The sequence below is a fragment of the Boleophthalmus pectinirostris genome, unplaced genomic scaffold (genome assembly GCF_026225935.1).
Source record: "Boleophthalmus pectinirostris isolate CB_2022bp ecotype Guang Dong unplaced genomic scaffold, ASM2622593v1 HiC_scaffold_7, whole genome shotgun sequence".
In the NCBI taxonomy this organism is placed as follows: Eukaryota; Metazoa; Chordata; class Actinopteri; order Gobiiformes; family Gobiidae; genus Boleophthalmus; species Boleophthalmus pectinirostris.
The window spans coordinates 7,304,338-7,328,309 of NW_026571473.1; the positions used below are offsets into that span (position 1 = coordinate 7,304,338).

The 23,972-nt window shown below is 36.6% G+C and overlaps 1 protein-coding gene across 1 annotated transcript in view; it reads left to right on the forward strand.

Annotated features, from left to right (window-relative positions):
* Positions 1-8: 8 nt before the first annotated feature.
* LOC129412041 (casein kinase I-like) overlaps positions 9-23,972 on the forward strand; it is a 44,179-nt gene continuing 20,215 nt past the window's right edge. Inside the window, exons 1-2 of the mRNA XM_055164761.1 lie at positions 9-145; positions 4,486-5,170. Of these exons, the coding sequence (XP_055020736.1) occupies positions 4,943-5,170 (228 nt within the window). The 5' untranslated portion in view covers positions 9-145; positions 4,486-4,942. The remainder of the gene's footprint in view (positions 146-4,485; positions 5,171-23,972) is intronic.

Genomic DNA, 23,972 nt, shown 5'->3' on the forward strand with positions numbered 1-23,972 from the left:
ACGCTGTACCTGGCCACCATCGGCAGCGGAGCGGCTTAAAGAGACAACAGCAAAATCAGAGCTACTGGAGGATTACAGAGATGAAAAATATTCACGCGATCAAGGATTTATGACACGACCATCTTCGGATGACCTACAGTTAAAGGTAATACGCCTTTTATTTGTGACAGAAGACTTTTGGAACCGTATTCATGCTCACTCATTGGCTTCGTTTGTTTCTATCGTTTCGTGTGCTAGCTTCTGCCGCTAAAATGATACTACCCGATCTGCGTCAGGAATGAAATAACGCTACTGGACTAACATATCTACCAGAAATTCCCAGGAACTTGGTTGATGTTATTCTGCCCACATAAAAGAGACGCTTTTACAGATGGCTGCTAAAACCACCCTTGTTTCGCTATAATGTTACTGAAAATCTATTAAAATGTCAATCATCTATTAGTGTTGGTTGGCTTATCGTTTGCCTTTGGGTGTTAACATTAAAAGTAGATGTTCATACTTCTATTTAAACCAAATGGCAGTACATGAAACGGTGATATAATGTTGTTTGTCCAGGTACGATTGCCGTATCAAGATAGCAGAACGAGTCGCGCATGCGTAGATTACTTGTGGCACAGATCGGGTAGTGTCGGTGGCTAAACTGAAGCTAAGCGCTAAAGGAGCCCAGGCTGTGCAGTGGGTTGTTTAGGATTAAGGAGTTGCCCGGCAGTGGCCACCTTATTGAGGATAATGGCTAACGATATAGCTGCAATCTGAGGTCTAAGCGGCGCATTCAGGTGAAATAATAACTTTTTATATACGATACTATCAATCCTTTTGATGACATATGTTACAACTCCGGAGATGTGTGTTATTTAGCAGTTATTAAGCATTTGGGTTCATGTAGCTTGGACGCTGTCGATCAATGAATATTTTATGCTCCGTCCCGTTTTGCCTCGGTCAGTTTGCATCGGTTTGATAAAGGCTAAGCTGTCTAAAAGCTGTAATTGAGATGTTATCTAATAGTGTATCTTATTTTTGTAAACCTTTTTGTTGATTTCGTCAGGCCTCGGAGATTCGGTGTTTTTGATAAGTGAATGCTAGCTGAGTGAGTTAGCTCCGTTTACTGACACTGCTTTTCGGTTTGCTAAATCGCGTTAAACAGAATGAATGCCAATGGTAGAATCAAATATAACGCGTGTAATGCCATGTTATAACAATGAGAAAGACGTTCATAAAATGTTAAAGAGATCTGGCCTTGTCTGTGAGACCAGCTCGTGTCAATCCTCCGCTTTTATGCAGACACGTATCACCACCATTTGCTCAGGCAGAATGGAAATGTTTTGCTGTTTACATAAAATACACATATCCAGACGAGGCATTTAACAGGCATATTTACTTAAAACCTTGTACTTGATATCTGAAATGATAAACTCTATTACTGAGTAGCTTTTACTGTGTTCAATCATAAGCTCGCATTGAGTCAGCGCCACTTATCAATTATTTTGTACTGCCATCCACCAAAAGGAAATAACAAGTCGACTAGGTGCATGTAAGAGTATGATGTCTGTTTATTAGATAAAGAAAATCATAAATCAGAGTTTTGTTATTTTACACTTAAGTTATAGTGGGTTACATTTCAGCATTCTTGGACTGATTTTATAAACCAGCTTGTTTGATTGATGAATGAACCATTGAGTTTATCTTGAAATAATCGTAGTGAAATTCAGTTTAGAGCACTTAGAGGCTATTTAGCGTGTGTGTTGTGTATCACTAACAGCTGATCTTAACAGAAACTACTTCCTGTAACATGACAGCGCTGATATTTGTCAGTGTGCAGTTACCTGAGACAGCCGGGTCTGTTTTGGAGAACATCTGCCAACTAATTACAACACACAAACTATACTGAACAATGTGTATGTAAACTACCGGTAATTTCTGTCTGTTGACCTTTGACAAACGCGCGCTACATATATTTATTATTAGACTAACATGGCTGGTGTATATAATGGAAATCTCTCATAAGTGGTTCTCAAACCTTTCACACCAAGTACCACCAGATCTAAACCAAGTCTTAAACAGGACTATAATAGGTCTAAAATGGGGAAAAAACATGTCTAAAAAACGACTACACCATTGTTATACTAGTGACTAAGGACTAACTTAAAAAGAGGACAAGATATATGCCTATTACCGGTAGATGCTTGCGTAGAGATAAACAGTTTTGGAAAATATATTGCAGTCTCTCTTACACCATTGTGATTTATGTTTGACATTTGGGTTCTGTTCAAAATTCACATGTTAAATACACCCTAGAGCTTTAATATTTGATAAAAGACTGAAATCTGAACGCCAAAACTAATACAAGAATCCCATGCATTTCCTAACATGTTTATAGACTTCTAAAATGCAGAGTTAACATTTTTTTGCATAATAAGATAGAAATGACAGGGGAAATTATGTTGCAACTATTCAAATTGTGATTTATTTTTATCTTTCAGTCCTAAACTCACGCATCAAAGTGTGAGAACCACTGTAGAATCCATATAATGATTAAAGTAGTGCTTTCAAGCTGACAGCAAAAGTTTACATCTTTGCATAACCAAGTCGATAAGAAAATATTGGTTAATCATTTTTCCATTTATGGACTATGTCAACAAACGCATATGGGAAGTTACTAGTGAAGGAAATGACGTAGACGAGTTTTGAAATGCTATTGACGCGACATGTTACAACTCAACTGGCTGTTCACTTGATGCTCCAAAGTCCTCCTATAATAGTACTCCAATGGGGTGGTACGATATGATGGGATGAGGCATTACAGTGGGCATTGATCCGTGTAAGTGTCTTTCCATAGAGACTGTCCATCACTGAGACTGGACTGTACTCCTATCTGCTCCAGACCACCAGAGAGACCAGAGAGACGGGTTACACTGGCTCATGTGGGGGAAAGAAAGCACAGATTATTGGCAGTGTAAAACAGGGCTGCACAATAATGCCTAGAATTAGATGCAATGTTGGCTAACACAGTAATCATTATTGCAAGACTTATATTGCTCCAAGTTCTCCATCTTACACTGAGGTTATTATTTTGACTTATCACTCATCAGCCTTAATGTAAAATTGTATGACTTTTTATTGACAAACTTCAAAATGTTTCAGAGATTAGGGCTGGGTGTCATTAAAAAGTTGCCGATATGATTCATTCCTCGATACATAAGCCATGATATGATACATATCTCAACACAGTGCACTTTTAACTCGATACGATATATTTCAAATCAATTCGATACAGTTCAGGAAAAAATAATGGTTAATCATGGCTGTGATACTAAAAGTCTTTGTTAAACCACTTCTTGTGCAAAGTGAATATGAAACATACTCATCAAAACAGTGAAATGTCAAATGTGTTACATAAACGAGTTTGCTTCCACTAAACAAGCAACAAAACTGTAGCTCTGTAACAAAAGAATTTAGTAAAATATACCAAAAATTACTCTTGGCAAAATACTCTTGACAGCCGCCCACGATTTCGATATTGCATCATCACATTAAACAATATGATATATCGATATTCCGATATTTTTGCACACCCCAATTAGAGATAGACCGATATATTGGTTGGCCGATATATCGTGCTGATATTTGGCCTTTTATCATCCTTAAATCTCTAGTACAGGCTGTGTTATTGTTGCTGTTTTTTTCCTTCCTGAAAAATACTTAATAATAAATAAATAATAAAAATGCATTTAAATTTATTTTAAACACTTACATACAAACGATATATTGGTTGGCCGATATATCGTGCTGATATTTGGCCTTTTATCATCCTTAAATCTCTAGTACAGGCTGTGTTGTTGTTGCTGTTTTTTTCCTTCCTGAAAAATACTTAATAATAAATAAATAATAAAAATGCATTTAAATTTATTTTAAACACTTACATACAAAGAGACAACTGCACAAAACCTGACTACACAGCTCTCTTACAGGTTTGCGGTTAAAAAGGGCTGCCTGTGAGTTTGTAGTAAATTTAAATACATAATTACACAATTTGAGGAAAATAATTAAAATTGGCCTTATATATTGGCAGATCTTATCGGCCCTCAGTTGCTGTGGATTCTAAACAATGAGAATCGGCATCAGCCATGAAAAAAAATCTTTACTCCCTAGTGACGGTGAAAGGAAGTGCTGTTAAAATTCATGGCATCGTGAATGGTAATACGCTGCAGTAAGAGCTGATTATTTGTTAGCCTCCAAATAAAAGTATATGGCTGTATTTCCACTGTTTTGTAGGTAATTGGGCTAATTTGATTTTTAAACCTCAACTAAATCCATTCATAAACATCTTTTATCAGATTTCAGTTTTGACATAATATTTGAATATTGTCAGCAGGATTATCAATTTTATCAATATCGCTTACCTTTCAATCTGATCATTTCAATTTTAATTTTACCTGTTTTTTCTATATAACCTAATACACTTTTCTTTTTTTCTGCACTTCACAGATCCAGAAACCCACACCAGCCTTCTACCTTTACCCTGCTGCAGTCGTCCAGGATCACCTCATCACTGGAGGTCCTAAACATGGCGCCCGTTCCGTCCCTCACTGAAGGCTGACCAGAGGGACACCGCACTCCGGGAGATGTTTCCGAGTGGCCTTGTGGACGCAGTAGCTGGCTCGCGGAGTGCACTTCAACAGCTAATAATACATCTGTGCTAACATCCCTGCACTGGCTACCCACCTCCCTGCTCCCAACATGGAAATCTAGCACCTAGGATTTGGAAATTTGTAATAGTCTTCAAGGAAATTAGTGGGAAGACACTTAACTCGTACAGGTGTCTTTTAATTGAAAATACTTTGACTTTCTCTAGCCCCTTTTACTACTTTTCTGGTGTAATTGGAGTTTTTATTGTTTGCATGGCTGGAAAATAATCGTGGAGAGGCCAGGGTATCACAAGCTTATGGATTTTGATAAAAAAGGGGGCAAAGGAGATACCGAGGAAAGCAAAAAGATGTCAAAGACGGCAGGCAGCAGGACTGGACATGGGGGGCGCAGTTCAGGGACCAACTCCGGAGTGCTCATGGTCGGACCAAACTTCCGCGTTGGAAAGAAAATCGGATGTGGGAATTTTGGGGAGCTCCGCCTCGGGAAAAATCTGTACACTAACGAATATGTGGCCATCAAGCTGGTGAGTGTCCCGTCTGCACACACAAATGACAATCTCTCAAGTTATATTAAAACACATAAATAGGAGAAAAGGATTGAGCTTGGTGAACCTTATAGGGTCTATATTTCACTATTTTTTGATCTATGTTTTGATGTTTCCTCACCACAAACAGACCTGGAGCTGTGTTTTGTTTCAATCACACATGTTTAACACACAAACCCTGCATAATTAGGTTGAATTCTTCCCTCAAAGACTACGACTACCTGACATCATAAGTTGGAACAGAGGAGATGTAGGCAAACTAATAATATAGGATTATTCAAACATGTGTGAATGAAACAAAACACAACTCCAGTAGTAACACTCTAACATGGCTTAAAGCTCACAAGAGTCAATTTCCCGTTATATAGGACCCTTAAAGCTGTACTATGCTAGCCAGGCCAGCGCCACCAAGTGCCTCCGCTCAGTTTCATTTCTCTCAAGCGACTAGGTCAGGAATTGGAATACAGTAGAATACACTAGACTAGGTTTGCAAGAACCCAGGAAGTTGTAGACCGCACACTAGCCAATCAGCTGTGAGCTGTGAAGCCATGACGTCAAACTCGTCGCACCTGTCTGGCCCTTTTGTGCTAGAGCACAACAATAAACAAAGCGGTCGAGATGGATGTGGACGATACAGACTTTGCATTTTTTATTGCACCTTTAATTTGCAAGTTCACCTCACAGAAACAACAATGATTGTTGACAGACATGTTCACTCTCTGCTTTGTTTGCTTTTGTGCCTGCAAGCATTCCAGTGCTTTACATACATCATGACCAAATAACAGCAACTGGTTAAATAAAAAAGTACTCGCCTATCGTTTCACTTCGTGGAAACCGGCTGATGAATCAGGCTATTACTATGCAACATTTCCAGTGGAATTTCTGTGATCTGCTGGTCTCCATAGAGATGTTATTGCCTTGTCCACAATGTCCCACAGTAGGGCGTTAAAGATATCTATCTACATGGACACAACCCACATTATAGGTCAGACACATTTGAAGAAATCTGAAGGTTTTCAATTTCAACCACTGATATAACAAATGTTTTTTTCTCTATTAATGATGTTTATTACTTACATTAAAAATTACTACGGTAGTTTATTTCACATTTCCCTCACTTTTACTCTACAGTGTTGTAAAAGTATCAGTTATGGAAAATGAGACAACATGTTATCACCTCTCCATTTGAAAAAAGAACCATAAGGAGCCTGTAAACTTAGACTTAGACTAACTTTATTGATCCACAAGAGAAGTTTTTTTTGAACACAGCTCACATATCACAATGTATTATAACAACAAAGATTTAAAAAAATATAAATGGTAATACTAAATTCTAAATAAGAAGCCAAAAATATAGCAAAGGACAGGTGACAAAAAAGGAATAATCATATAATTGTGTATGTACAAGGCAAAATAAAATAGAAAAATAAGTAGTAATAAAAAATGTACTTATAATATACCTTACCAGTGCTGAACCATAATACAGAAACATTAGAGACATGGTGGCCAGAGCTCGAAGTTAAAACATGTTGCCTTTTAAATATTTTCCAATTTGAAGTAGTTATTTCGGGGTGTCCTCTTGTGGTTTGTTTTGGTTTGGCCAAATCTCGATATGAAAATATGCCACGTCCCGCACTGATTTTGCTGGCTACAGATGTGAGGTAAATGGGATTAATTCTGTGCAATGACTTCCACTTCTGATATGAATCTGCAGACTTTGGCTCGGTGTAAACCAGTAAACCAGAAGAGCTTCTATTTAAAGTGACAGGTTGGACTACATATTTTTCGAAAACATAGTTCACATGATTTTTAATTGCGATTTGACTAAAACTCTTGCCTAGTCTTTCCTAGTTTATCATTTGACTTCTTGGTTGGACACAGCAGATATGACATACTAAAAAGGGCCAAAACTTGTCTAAATTATACAACAGTTATAATTTGAGAAATAAAAATAAATGACAACACCTTTATTTTGTTAAATCAACTTGTAAACTGTCAGAGAAATGTCTTCCTTGTGCGGAAATTGGACTTAGATTTTGGATGGCATTGATTATATTTGATGACACTGGTAGAGGGATTCCGTTTTTAGAACTAACTGCTCCCTCCTAGTTTTTGTTTTCTACTTTTTTCACAAATTGACACTTAACTGACGTAAAAGTGACTGACGTAATCGCACCAGTAAGCAGTAATTAGAAAAATGTATTAATCTGTCAAAAGCAATTTAAAATCTAAATATGTCTCCACTTTCTGATCTGATTACCATTTCAAACAGTATTTTGTTAAAATAATGTTTAAAGTATCAGAAAAAATTGTTTCTTATTCGTAAATGATGAAAAAATAGAAAATGACTACTTGCAATTTTCAGCATTTGTTAAAATTTTCTTTGTAAACTGCTTCTTGATGTAAAACTTTTAATTTATATATATTACTAGGGATGTAACGATATCCAGATTTCTCGGTACGATATTTTCACAATATGCATCTCACAGTACGATATTTATTGCGATCTTTTGTGAAGGCTAACAAAACTGTGAATATGCTGCTTTTTCTTTTTAAATACCTTCACAAGACTTTGGTTCTGTCATCATCCAAAGAACTGTTATTAGCAGTTATTTCTTCATTTAGTCTTCACTTAAACAGAGCAAAGCATTATGGTCTATGTAGTCGCCTCTGTGTTTTTTTGCTGCACCAAAACTATGAAGTTAAGCAAAGAGATTTGTAATTCGATATATTGTGAAGGTCCACGATATTATTGTGAGACTTTTGATGATACAATATCACGATATTTTGGTTATTGTTACATCCCTATATATTACAAAATGTATTATCCCATCAACTTAAGTAGAAATTACCAAATCGTCAAAGTCTGTCAAACGCACGTATCATAAAAAGCGTGTGATAGGGTACACATTTTACAAACACTGGTATAATCCATAGTGTCTCCTTTTTAGAGTCTAGAGATAAGCTGTTAATAAGTGAACCAAACTTATCTGTATCAAAGAAGGAAGGAAGACCAGCTGATAACACAAGAAACCCTATACTCACTTGAGCATTCGCATGAAGAAAAAAACATGGCAGAGGTTAACAGCACTGTACCTGATATTTACTGTCTTTAAAAATGTCAAAAACAGAACTAGTTCATTTTAAACAGTTTGCAGTGGTTATAAGTTATAAGTTTATAAGCACTTTTCACAACTTTCAGAGTCAATTTTTGCTGTTAATGGTAAAGCTAGCTTCCTAACATGCACTTCCTGATTCTCAGACAATAAAAGACTAGAATTAGATGCAAACAGTACACACCAGACTTATTTTGATGTCAAGAGTTGCTTATACAATATATTTGTACTGGGGAAATCCTTTAGTGTTGATTCTAAATACTAAAATTTCAAACTTCCATACCAAGGAATAGGCTCAATACTCAATACCGATTTTGATACCACAATGATAATAAAAATCACTAGTTTTATAGACAATAGAATCTGATTTCCAACATAAAATCATAGTACTCTATTTTTCTGGACTTTAAGTCACTCTGGAGTATGAGTCACACCAGCCAAAAAATACATAATGAAGAAGAAAAAAAACATAAGTCGCACTTTTTGGAGGAAATTTATTTTTATAAAATCAGAGACCAGAAACTGACATTTCATGTTGAAAGTCAAGTTCTAGTAATAACAATAGAACAGAGAACAACTGTTAATGTCACATATGAACAGTTCTTCAGATAACTATAACATAAACAACAAAACAGAACAAGTTTATCAAACTCTCCATCTCACTCCAAATCCATCGAATTCTTCGTCCTCTGTGTCACTTCTGAGCAACTCTGCGACCTCAAGAGGTAAACCATGAATCTATTAAAATAATTAAATAATATGGAGGTAAATGGAGCGCCGCTTCCTCTTCTGTGTCGCCGTTGTCAGACTCAGCATCAGTTCCAGTTAGAATCATTCAGGCCTTTCTGAATCCCGACAGGATGGTTTCGGTCATCCCTGAAGTGACTTAAATTTAAAATTTTTAGTGGTGCAGAAGTAATGGTGTGATCGACTGACATGATACAGACAGGACAGAGGCTCTTTCTGCAGGAGACATGCACAGTAGAGTGAAGTGACAGTGGTACAGGAGTAATAGGAGTAGCAGATACTGACACATAAGCCTAGAGCGCCCTCCTGCGGCTGTCAGTGTGAACATTTTAATATATAAGTTGAAGGACCACCCAAACCATGAAAAAAAGTCTAACTTATAGTCTGAAAAATACGGTACTTTCTTTTCTATTCCCATGTGGTCTTACATGTGTGTAATCCCTCAGTGTTCCAGGTAGGTTCCATAATGGTCCATGGGCATATATTAGTCTAGCTCTTATACTTGCTATCTTTAACTATCTTTAACTTTGTCTGTGGAAAAAAATTTAATTATACACAAGTTTATCGAAACATTGTGAGTGCGTTTTGGTTCCTTCAAGGGACACATTTTCGAAACCCATCTCTTTGATTTGAAGTTTAGTACCTCGTGTCTTCTGAACCAAAAACATAACTTCATTATCTCACTGCAAAGTTGAGACACTTCACCCATTTTATTACCTCATAAAACTGCGCTAGCTTTTATGCTTTTTATGAAATAGGCTCATTTTTAAAACTTCGCAGACAGTTTATGTGCTTAACGCCCTTATACTGTAACGACATTAAATCACTGTGAAGCGCTTCTCTCTATTGTGCGAACACCAGGTCCGACCGCCATCAATGATTTACTCTTTATATTCTGTGTCAGCATGAAAAAGGCAGCTGCTGTGGCCAAACAACAATCCTAAAAGTCACGGCCTCTGCGTCCTCTAACTCTTAACAGCCCATATCATCAACATTTCCTGGAGGTGTGACGCTAACTAGAGGCACTGCTTTGTTTGAGACTTTAAAGAAAGACTTGGATCTGTCTTTGCTGGAACTGGAAGACTCCCACGCAATGGTAACTTCAGAACATTCCACCATAGTTGTACATGTAGAACACCCCCAGCACGATGTCACTGCAAAGTATCAATAACTCTATAACAACTGATGATGGAACGATTCTGTATAAATGTGTCGGAGCGGAATTATACTACAATCTGACAAATGATATCGACTGAAATAAATTACGATCTGATCCTGTGATAATTCGATATCTTGGTGAAATTGTCGCAGTCCAGTGCATTTCAGTTTAATCCAGCTGTCTCCACTCTAAAAACTCTAAAAATTGCCTTGAGTGATGATACATTACATATCATGTTATGCATGTCACGATTCAATATGTCACGATATATCACGATATATCTCGACACTAAAACGATCCCATCCAATCCAACTTTATTTGTATATAGCACATTTTACCAACACCTCCAAAATGCTGCACAGAGTAGGCACATTATAAGTTAACACATTAAATAAAATAACACATAAAATAAAAAAAATAAGCGAGTCAATTAAAAACATTTTAAAAAATCTAAAATTAGCAAATACAAAAATAGCAAATAAAATCAATAAAAGACATGTTAAAGTCGGTGAGTAAAAGTGTGTTTTTAAACAAGACTTAAAAGAATTGACTGAAGGGGCACTGGAGGATGAGGGATGATATATTGTGATTTATCAATAATTATTACTTCTGGTAATATAGTCAACTACACCTTCACGAGAACAAAATTGCATGAAATATAACTCATTACATTTTTAAAATCATGAGAACAGTGAATTGAACGAAGGAATTTTTGTGAAAAATATTATATTCCAAAATCATTTCAGATGTATTTTGAATGGATTTGAGAATTATGCAATAAAGTAACACAATATCACTGAATCGATTATTTTTCTTACACCCCTAATACTGCCCAATAGGCCTGTCATGATATTATAACATATGAAAGCCAGAACACTATATTTAAGAGCTCATTATATATGTATATATGTACAATTTCTTTGCAAAATTTAAGAGTTTTTTTTTTTTTTTTTTTTTTTTTGCCATTTTCTTTTCTGACATAAGATTTGTGGTGTAGAAGGTTGAATAAATACATTCTGTGGCTAATTATTGGTTCATTGAGCTCAGGCCTTTTAATAAAACTGTATTTAAAATAGGTTTACTGGAATTCTCCTGGTTTGTGTCAGTGACTAAAAGAGTTTCAGTATTATTATTTGTAGCAATATTTCTATGTAAAAATATCTAATGCTTCAATGTGTTTTCGTGACAGGGCTACCATCCAAAACTACTGCTGGAAAAATCTTGTCATTTACTATCAGTAATAAATGAATAAACAAGCATTTAGACATTAGACTCTAGTCCCAGGAAATGGCTCATAGCTCAATTTCCTTTACTGTGTCAATTCTACATATATTATGGGTCTGTTTTCTGCATAATAATAAAGTTGTTTGGTTAACAAGGAGACAGACTGACCCACAATGTTTTTACGATTTACCAGAGCTATGAACACCCCTCCAAGTAGCTCTGTCACATTTTCAAGAGCCATATATTGCTGATTAAAATATAGCCAATAAACGATAATAACTGAAACCAAACCATGAAGTAAAATTATTCCCCCAAGAACTATTCTAAGTCTGCAATATTGTTAAAAAACTCAAATTGCTATACAACACTTATAAATTATTATATAATTAGTGTGTCTATATTACAACCTTCTACAGCTCAAATCTCATTATAGTACAGAAAAGTAACCAAAGTTTTCCACTCGTACAAGGAAAATGTATCCATGATAAATATTGACCCCCCCAACAATATCTTGTTCCATCTGTTATGTATTGAGCGATGGGTTGATATATAGTCATTATCATGACCTCTGACTTTATTGGCAGTGGAGTTGTGGCAATAGCAATGAGCTGAAATTATTGCAAGAGGAAGATAACTCTTTGAGAACTCATAATCTTCTCAAATGTATTTTTCAGCCGTCTTTATCAGTGTCACAGTTTGAGTAAACATAGGCGTCCCCTCCGGCTCTGCCCTGTGTGTGATTATCCCTCCTTACATCAGGATATGGCAGGGAGGTGGTTATCTCCGAGAGGGCATCCAGTTCTGTTAACCACACAGAGCAGAGCGTAGACTGTATAAAGAAATGGACATAGCTAACCCTGCTAGCCCTATTTCCAAATAGGAAGTGAGCATGGGCGCTCTTCTGGCTCCATCGACTCATTTCGATCTTAAAATGTTTGTATTAATCTGCTCCACATGATCCTGTTTAATTCCTATTTCTAATATGGAGCTCCAAATTCACTCCTATAATTGCTACCCTTGGTGAGTTTCATTTGACTGGAACTGAACAGTATGGGTGGCGTCACACTCCCGTAGTCCACTTCTTTATATAGTCTATAGAACAGAGATAAGCACGCTGCTATCAGTGTAATAAAGTGTGATATCTTTACTATCCCTCCCTATCAATTTTTTTTCTTTCATTTTTTTCTTGATTTTAAAACTTTTTTTTTTGACAGTACTTGCCATCGTGTGCATTGTGTCTCCATGCTAACATTCCAACAATCCGCCACACATACACGTAGAACACCCCCAGCATGACTAGGGCTGTGCAAAAATATTGAAATATCGATATCATATAATTTAATGTGATGATACAGTATTAGGGGTGTAACGATATCCAAGTCTCACGATACGATATCGTCACGGCATGAACCTCACGGTACGATATTTATTGCGATATCCTAGGAAAGCTAAGGATAGATAAGATAAGGTGGGAAGGCTCAAAATTAGGGGTGTAACAATATCCAGATCTCTCTGTACGATATTTTCACGATATACATCTCACGGTACGATATATATTGCGATATTTTGTGGAGGCAAACAAAACTGTGAATATGCCACTTTTTCCTGTTAAAATGCCTTGACAAGACTTAATCCAAAAAACTAAGACTTAAAAGTGCTTAGAAATGTTATTTCTTCATGTAGCCAACAATGAAATGGAGCAAAGGATCATGGTCTATGTAGTTCTCTCTGTCTTTTTTAGCTATTGCTGCATCGTAACTCTCAATTTAAGCAAAGAGACTTGTGATTTGATCATTTGTGATGGTCCTCGATATTATTGTGAGAACTTTAACAATACATTATCACGCACAGTATCGATATCCTGGGCTGCTGTATCGTTATATTACCAAGAGTATTTTTTTTTTGGTTTATTTTACTAAATGATTTTGTTACAACGCTACAGTTTTGTTGATTGTTTGGAGGAGGGAAACTCGCTTATCAACACATTTGACATTTTCACTGTTTTGAGGATTAAAATGTCTGTGTTTCATATTCAGTTTGTGCAGGAAGAGGTTTAACTAAGACTTTTAGCATCATAGCCATTATTTTTTATTGAACTGTATTGAATCGATTTGACATGTATCATATTGAACTGAAAGTGCACTGTATCCTGGCCTATGTATTGAGGTATGTATCATATCGGCAACTTTGTAATGATACCCAGCCCTAAGCGTGACGTCACCACAAAGCATCCGTATTTTCACCTGAATAATCCCGAATACGCAGTAACTGAATCCTCTTGACGTCCCACTGGCCTCTGTGAACACTCCCCTCTGGTATTTTTACCCCTGTCGCTGTCTAAATGCTAAATGTGGATATGGCAGCATGGAGCTCCGTCCCCTGCTCGCTCTCATGGCTCCTCTGGTCCCAGCACAGAGAAAATGAAACCTCCAGGAAGAAGAACATTAAAGGTGTTAACAAGCTCCAAATCCTGTTAATGACACGGACGCCTTTGACTTCCTCCCATCTGACATTTGTGAGAACTGTCTGCAATAAAATATAAGCAATATGTCATGAGGTGTACACTGAATCAAAAGAGAAGGAGAAACAATTTGTACAGAAGTTAAAGGGATCCTAAAATACTAACTAAATACAGTGTTTCACAAAGGCTGTTACTGAAAATATGGTGGCTATCTGTAGGCGTGTCAGGATAACAAATTTTGAAACATGATCTATTGCTACAAGGATATTTTGCCATAAATGAGTCTTATTAAAAAGCTTGAACTGCAACATGAACGGCAGAATTAACGGACAATTAGCCACAGAAGTTGTTTATTCTACTCTCTCCAGCTCAAGTCTTACATTATTACTTCAGAATGGCAAAAAAAGTACTCAAGGTAAATACTAAGCCCCAAAATATACTGTTCTATTTGCAGAAATGTTGAAATATCGATATATATTATTTTATTTAATGTGGTGAAACAGTATAGATATTGTGGGCTGCTGTATTGATATAGCACGAGTATTTTTACCTCCGCCAAGGAGGTTATGTTTTTGCCGGCGTTTGTCTGTTTGTTTGTTTGTCTGTTAGCAACATAACTCAAAAAGTTATGGACCGATTTTGATGAAATTTTCAGGATTTGTTGGAAAGGAAGAACTGATTTCATTTTGGGGGTGATCCGGAAGAAATCCTGGCTTCTGGATCACTTTGAAATTTTAGTTAACATTGTGGTAAATGGGGCCAAAAATTTTGTTTCTCAATATCTTGGTTAATTATTGACCAAACCCCATGAAATTTGACTCAGGGATGGACAATGGGATCCTCTTTCATATTCCAAAGGCTGATCCGGATCTGATCCAGAAGACTGATTTTATCGCAATTTATATAAAAAATGGGGGTAGTCCTTGGCGGAGGTCTGCGCTCTCTGAGTGCTTTTCTAGTTTAGGTATATTTTACAAATTATTTAGTATAGCTCTATAGTTTTGTTTTTTGTTTAGACTAACAAAACTTCTTTATGCAATACAGTTGACATATTCACTGTTTTGATGAGTAAAATATGTACAGAAGTGGTTTAACAAAGACTTTTAGTGTCAAAGCCATGATTTAACCGTTATTTTATTAAACTGTATCGAATCAATTTGAAATATATTGTATCACATTGAAAGTGCACTGTATCAAGATCACTACTGGTCAAAAGTTTTACTGTTTACTGTTGACCAAAACGTATTCTAAACTTTTGAGTCATGAAAGTGTCCAACTTTGGCAGATATAACAGCTGAACACACTCGTGGCTCATTCTTTTTACAATAGGAATCAAATATTCTTCAGAAAGTTCTTCCCAAGTCTGTTGCAGAAGTTTCCATAAATGTGTGGCACTTGTAGGTTGCTTCATTCTTCTGTACAGTTCATCCCAAACCAGCTCGATGGGTTTAAGTCTGGAGACTGTGCTGGACACAAGTTTACCAAGTTTGTTCTTTTTTCCTGAAGTAGTTTTGGCAGAGCTTGGACTTGTTTTGTATCTTTTTTTTTTTTTTTTAAACCTCTGTCTGTTCAGTTCTTTCCTTTGTACTATTTCAAGCTCTTTCGTGTCGGCAACTTCTTAATGATATGATATATTGAACCATAAGTCAGTATAGCTTCTTCTATATGACAGTACTACAAACATATTGTGTAATTTTGTATCACTAGTTTTTGTTCAGCTGCATTTTAGACTATAGGGGGAAAAATGTAAATGATGGGAGACCACCATAGTCTCCTCCATTAATGGGAAACACTGAATTGTATGTTATGTTTACGTGTTTATGTATTATTGTCTTAAAGGTACACCGTCTAACTTTTCGGTTCCTTGTTTCTATGGATATGGCACTGCTCTGTTTAGAATGTTCCACAGTATAACATTAAACTGATCTGCCTTACATTTTTTCAAATCCAGGTGGTTTTATAGCTCAAAAATCTCTAGAAAAACAAGCATTCTGACTGTGAGCGGGGTCGCCTCTCCACAGATCTGACCTGTAACTTGGTCTGGTTTGGTCTCCATGAAGATAGAAAGGCAAAAGACAAAGCAATAACATGTCTATGGAGAAAATCATTTGACGGACCCTCCACTATAAAATTTACTCAATGAATCTTTTAATATTATTTACTATTAGCTAAATTATATTATTTACAATTTGATTTCATTGAGTGTTCCTTTGGAGTAATTTGTGGTCTTGCATACAAGCTGGGACAGTTTACCTTATTGTCCATGGTTGGCTCTGAAATTGTATTGTAATTCAGGATGTGTTGAACAAAAAGGACATTAAAGTCGTGCTTTGCTGTTACCGCGAACACTTTATAAAAACAAGCTTCAAAAAACAGAACTCCCTGTAATGCAGTGAATAGTGTTGTGAAATGCAGTTTGATATTTGTCCACTCTTGCCATTATTGCTTTGAACAGAAAACAAAGTTAGATTACTTCAGTTTAATTTCAATTTATTTCCGTAAAGGCCAAAACCCCAACAGCAGGCGCCTCACAGGGCTGAGCACGACTGTTGATTTAACCAAGAGTGATTTAGAAACTCAAACAGTGAGACAAAGAACACTGACATGGCCAAAAGTGACGCCTTTGCCTTGTGTTGTTTTAGAATTTAGCTCAGATATATTAAAGGTGCACTGTGTGACTCTTCTGGTGGAGGCTCCGTCAAAAGCTTTTCTGCATGGACATGTTATTGCTTTGTATGGAATGTTTCACAGTATGGCATTAAACCTTTCTATCTTCATGGAGACCAAACCAGACCAAGTTACAGGTCAGATCTGTGGAGAGGCAACCCCACTCACAGTCAGAATGTCTGTTTTTGTAGGTATTTTTGAGCTATAAATTATAATGCATCTGTAATTGAATAAATGTAAGATAGAGCTGTTTAATGTCATACTGTGGAACATTCCAGACATATCCATAGAACCAATAAGATGACAGACCCTCCACCAGAAAAGCTACACAATGCACCTTTAACTCTTTAATGGGTGGTATAGAATTACCCATGGACACTTAAGACGCTCGTACACTGTGTGATTTTTGAACCATTTTGAGCCGATTTTTCACTCGTGCGTTTTTGGGATCGGGCCAAGTTTTGGCTTCATTGTGTGTCGTTCTTCGTGTAGTAAAAATGGGGTAACGAGAACTGATTAATACCTCACGACCAGCTCCCGATTGGCAATCATAGGTCGCAAGAATATCAAACCTGCTTGAAATCCAGTCACCTCTTGTGAGTGTTTCGCTCTGCTGAAGTAGTTCCATGAGTTGTGAACTTTTAAACCCTGCGATCTGGTCGTACACTTTGAGCTGGGGCTGAGTGAAACGATCGACAATATCACGCAGTGTACGCCCGGCATTAGTCAAACTTCCTCTGACCTGCAGTTGTCTCTCCACATGAGTCTGTCCGTCCTGGAGCAACCTGGGATGGGGTGGGGTTGCCTCTTCCTCTTGTGTTCTGCTATGGCCCTTTTCTCTTCCTCTCTTCTTCACATTGAACGAAATAGCAGGCCCACCGAACAGCACCACCTGCTAAAACACGTTTGACCTCTGACCCTTGACCTCATTGTTGTTTTGTTATAAATTTTCCCTTTTGGCAGGAAACTGGAATTGACCCGGGGTAGGTATTAGTCACTTGTTTGGTTAGTTTTTGTTTATTACAGTTTGGGTTTGGAATGCGGATAACTGAATCACATCCGAATCAGGATACCAGCGACATTATACACGTTATTATTTTGCTGATAGCATTAATTCCTTTATTTAGTTTTGATCACTTGTTTCAAAATCCCAAATAATTTCCACAATTTCCACCAAAGACTACAGCTTGCTTTCCTATACTGTTTTGTAATTAAAATATACCAATGATATTTTAACTTTAGGGCTACGCAAATGAATCAGATTTTAATTAAGATAGAGACTCTGTCAATAGTTGCGTTTCAGGTTTACCAGAAGACCGTTTAGTTCCCAACACTGAGCATGTGTTAAAACTGTGGATTCAGCAGCAGTGTCTTCACAACCTGCCAACGCTTGCCATGGCGGACGTGACTCTAACCATGTCTTCGATGTCACTCACAGGCAGCTGGTTGGAACTGTTGATCTGCCAAACACAATGGAACGCTATAATGACATCATTTTTAATTAAGTTAGACAAATTATTATACACAAATTCATATACAAGGAAAAAAGAAAGAATACAGTGACATCTAGATGAAGAAAACCAGGCCATTTTCTCAGTTTTCCCAGATTTTGGTCAGTTACTATCGCCAACAGAGCCCAAAGGAAGTTGTCGTCCGCATGTTTCCAAACATCTTCTGGTTTTGTGACGTAAGCGTGAATAAATCCCATGATAAGCTTCTAATCATTGCAATATAATTTTAAAAGCCATTTGAATTTGTTTTAAATAAATCAATCCATATAATTAATTTAAAAAAATGCGCGATGTGTAATATCATGTAATCATGTCTAGTTAATTTTAAAACATCTTCATTTATCAGTGCAAATCCTATTACACAAAATAAAACTGTAATTATCATCACAGTTTTTCAGAAATATTTCTTAAAGTCCTCATTTGCCCCATACCCACAAACATTCAGGTCAAAGCATATCTCAGGCCAGGACTCCCCAATAAAAACGTGATTTACAATTTCAGCTGAAGATTCCTCGTTAAACCCTCCGTAAACTGCTTGACCCCTCCTCATATAAAAGTGCAGTGTGGTGGAGTTAAATATTAGCCCGTGCCTGCTCAGTACAAGTGACAGGCTGCTATCTCTCCACTGAACACAAGTGCACTCTTTGTCCTCTGGTGTCATGTAATTATTAGCAAACGTGTTCAGAAGGGCAGCACATTTACGCTACTCTAGATACTACAATTTCAAACTCTGATTCTGCGGAATAGACGTGATGCTCAATACCAATTTTGATACCATAATAAAACACTTTTTCATGTGATTTTCAACATTAAATCATGGCAGTTTCTTTTATATTACAATCTGGTTTTATATCTGTGTAATCCCTCAGTTGTGCTGCTAGATTTCATAGCGGTCCATGGACTAGTCACGATTATTCTAAAGCTCTTCAGGAAAGGCTCATTTCTGTTTCAGTACTTTGACAATGACCTGATTTGGACTTTCGTGAAGTTGTGGTCTTACCCTGTTCATCTATTGTTGTCTAGGGCTGCAAACTAATGCTTAATGCGTAGTTTAGTCCATTATTACTTTTTCAATTAGTCTCATTTGTTCTATTTTAGATTATTTATTTTGTATACAGATAGTGGTGGAAATATCCTGACTGAAGGCTTCTACTTACATCATTTAGTAATTTTAATAACTGGCGATATTCAAATTTTTTTGGTCCTTGTTGCTTTGTTATGAAATGTCTTTTATGTGTTTTTAAGAGTCTATACATTAGGGCTGGGTATCATTAAGAAGTTGACGATACGATACATACCTCGATACACAGGCCACGATACGATACATATCTCGATACAGTGCACTTTCAATTTGATATGATATATTTCAAATCAATTCGATACGGTTCAATAAAAAATAAAGTCTAAATCATGGTTGTGTAAAGTCTTTGTTAAACCACTTCTTGTGCAAAGTTCATATGAAACACAAACATTTTAATCATCAAAACAGTGAAAATGTCAAATGTGTCGCATAAATGAGTTTTCCCTCCTCTAAACAAGCAACAAAACCGTAACAAAATAATTTAGTAAAACACACGTAAAAATACTCTTGCTGATATATCGATACAGTAGCCCACGATATCAATACTGTGTCATCACATTAAATGATACGATATATCGATATTCTGATATTTTTGCACACCCCTACTATACATTGTCTCTATTATTGTCCTAATAGTAACATTGCAAACTCTTAATTCAGTATGAAGAAAAAGTCTTTACACTTGATACAGATTTTGATTCAACAGTGCAATTTCTTAGCACAAAATAGCTGTATAATTGTTTAATATTTTCTTTCTGGTCTAATACTACTGATGTCAATCAAGAGGACCATTGTAAAAGTAAACCAGACGGAAGCAGCTTTTTATTTATTTACTGAATTTAATTTTCTGTATTGATACTTCAAATGAGCATGTGTTTTCCATAGTTGTAGTATTGATTAGTAAAAGGGTATCACTTTTGTCTGACAGGCCTCAGTGTTATAGAAGCTCAAGCCCAGGACAACAGAAGGGGTCAAAGTGTGATCTGAAAGGTGGTCTTTGTCTGGTGGTCTCGTTGACACAGAGGTCCTGTGTGTGTGTGTGTGTGTGTGTGTGTGTGTGTGTGTGTGTGTGTGTGTGTGTGTGTGTGTGTGTATCTGAGGGGGTGGGGGGCAGGAGATGACAAACGCCTGTGTCCTGCAGACTGGAGGGTGTCAGGGCACTACTGTAACTGCTGCGTGGGCTCCCATTGGACGGCACTAAGCCTTAATATGCATTACAATTTCTTTTCCCATCTCAATTTCAGATTCAGTTTTAGTTTTCATTGCAAAAACAAAAATGTCTTTCACTATTGATTTCGTGATTTTGCATTTAATCAGCGCTAATTAACACACAAAAATAGTCAAATCTCTACCTTTTTAAGTCTGAACTCTGCCCCAGCTTTGGCTATGGGCTTTTTAATTGAGAGCTACACATAAAATCAATGCTCTTGCAGTAAAAGTATGTGGTTTGGAGCAGAGTTAAGACTTTGGGGAGAAGAAATCTAACTTTTTAAGTAAAGTAAATTCCTATTTCTAATATTGAACGCAGCTCCACATTCGCCCATATAACTGCTGGCCTGTGTGAGCTTCATTTGACTAGATCCATTAGTCCACTTCTGTATACACACTATTATGGCAAGTCTGTATTCTTTCTGACTGATCAATATGTGAAAAATAGGCATACTGTTCAGCTCTGTGCAGCTAAAACAATTATTTATAGTGGAATTAACATTGCTCACGGCACATTTTAACTTGTTAAGAAACTCTTTTGCTTTTCAGCGAGTTATTTTAAAAGGCACAAAGTTATATGGAGAGAGAGTATCCATTTTATTAGCTTCTGTCAATACAGAGGCCCACTGTCCTTTGTAGTCACATACAGAGCTCTAATGGCTTTGTCAATTCACATCTCCAGTCGTGTCTCGATATTGCATTTTTCACAGTTATCAGTGGGGCTTGTTTATTTTGTATTATCTATGTTTGCTAGGTTTGGTCATACTCAAAACTATGACACTTGCTGTATTTATGATCTTATTAAGTATGAAAAATCAAAAATTCTTGAATAGCTTTAGAATGATCTTGAGTTGAGAACAAGTATAAGAGCACATAGACTAGTATACACCCATGGACCACTATGGAACCTACCTGGACCACTGAGGGATTACACACATATTACTTCATGTGGTGATATAAAAGAAAATACTATTATTTAAAATAGAAAATCATACTCTATTGTCTTAAGAGAGGGTGTGTTGTTATTACTGTGGTATCAGAATCTGTATCAGTATCGAGTCCTTCCTTAGTATCGAAATCAAGTTGAAAGTTTTAGTATCATGACAATATTAATTCAACCTATCATAAGGTTATGTTCTATTTCTTAACTTTTACAAAAACATTATTTTAAAGATTGAAGGCCTGTTTACAAGAGAACGCTTGCGGGTTAAAACAACAAAATATTTTATCGGAAGTGCCTTTCGTTTAGACGGTGACGGCAGTTTTGGGGCTTAAAAATCTGAAACCACTCTCCAGAATGGAAAATTTGAATATGCTCCACCGTAGTGTTTCCGTCTACACTGCCCAAGATGCAAAACTCTGGTCAGATCTGCTCACATCGCGTACACGTTTACGTCACATACATCACCACGTAGCATCACCACCTAGCCGCCTGGCATGCATACCCAATTGAATTCCACATACTTTTGCGTCACCATATTCATGCAGATTTCCTCCTGAAAACGCTTGTCTAAACAAAGAATAAAAAGTGAAGACATGACGCCACTTTTGCATCTTCCGTTCAGACCGTCATCATATAAACGTAGCCTGAATGTTTGGATAGTTGTTGCAAAGGGCTCAGCAAAATGGCTAAAAATAAATGACTAAAACTTGTTTTTCATACAGTATATCAAGCCAGATTTCTTCTCTTTTTTAACAGCAAATGAATATCCTAATTTTCACGTTTCATGACCATGTTATTTTCGAGTTAGTGTCTCTTTAAGACCCTGTGTGGAACATGTCATGAACACTGGAGGATGCGTGACCAGTGATCGTGATTCAGTCGACACAGAAGACAAGTGCCTCCCCCTCCACTCAAGCACCACACACAGCAGCGGTTCTGTCTGTACGGCAATGTTTGTCCAAGACCATGAACACGTACATTATAGAACAACAGAAATATAATGGCTTATATTCATGTCTTTTTGCTACAGTCGAGTGAACCTTTTAAACTTGTGACTTGTGCATTCTACGCCGTATGGGGAAAATGGCTGTGGGTGCAGTAAATTTAAATTATGGAGTTTGGACCTAAAAATATAGGCAGATCGTATTCCCCATTGGTTTCTTTGGACTCTGAACAATCTGCATGGGCCATGAAAAAGCCTATCTCTAATCTGAGCTGCTGGGTTAGCACTTTTCATACAGAATAAGACCGGGTATTTTGTTGTTTGTGGAGGAAATCATGGCACTTAAAAGATAGAGTCCATTCAAATTGAGTTTAGAATTTGTCCTCTGCAGTTGACCCATTCTTCAATGTTGCTCTGGGTAGGGCTGGGTATCATTAAGAAGTCGCCGATACGATACATACCTCGATACATAGGCCACGATACGATACATATCTCAATACATAGGCCATGATACATATCTCGATACAGTTAATTTCCAATTCAATACAGTATATTTGAAATCTGTTCTATGCGGTTCAGTAAAAAAGAAAGGCTAAATCATGGCTGACTCTAAAAGTCTTTGTTAAACCACTTTTTGAGCAAAGTTAATATGAAACGTACCCATTTTAACCTTCAAAACTGTGAAAATGTCAAATGTGCCGCATAAACGAGTTTCTTTCCTCTGAACAAGCAACAAAACTGTAGCTCTGTAACAAAATAATTTAGTAAAATATACCAAAATTACTCTTGGTGATATACCAATTAAGGATGGGCATTCGATTAAATTTTCTTAATCAATCATCGGGAGAAATAACGATTGATTTTCGATTAATCAGTAACGTTTTTATATTAAAATTACTATCATTATTATTACTATTACTAATCTGCATAAATAAACTCAACTGTTACGACATATAAACCGTAACCACTCCAGAGCCACACATTATAATGTGTTTAATGCAGCTTTGCGCAAGTCTCACAGAAACGAAACTTAAAACCGCATGGCTAATTTGCATAAACTAAGCAAAGAAAAAAACAGCTCTTTTGCTCTGATGTGGTTCAGCTTCTGTTGGACTAAAGGACAGGACTCAGTGGAATATGAGTGTTCTTTCTGTGACAGAGGGATGTTGATGATGATGATGGTGAGTCTGTTCTGTGTGTGTGTCACGTTGGAGATGGTTCATGTTTTCAGAGATCATATGTGTGCATAGTTACTTACATATATATATATATATATATATATATATATATATATATATATATATATATATATATATATATATATATATATATATATATATATATATATATATATATACATATATATATACATATATATACATACACATACACGTATACATGCACCATGACAAAACCAGTATACTGGTACCACTGAGTGGTACAGTGATCTCCAAGGAGGTGCCAGAGCCAAAATGTGGGACTGTGAGGCCGCAACTCCAGTGTTTGCACTGTCAGACGCAGCCTCGTTGCTACACACAGCAACCTACATTTGGTCTGTTGATGAAAAGCGAATGTAATCGACAAAATTCTTAATGATCAATTATCAATTAGTCGACTAATCATGCCCATCCCTAATACCGATACAGCAGCCCACGATATCGATATTGTATCATCACATTAAACTATACGATATGTCGATATTTCAATATTTTTCACACCC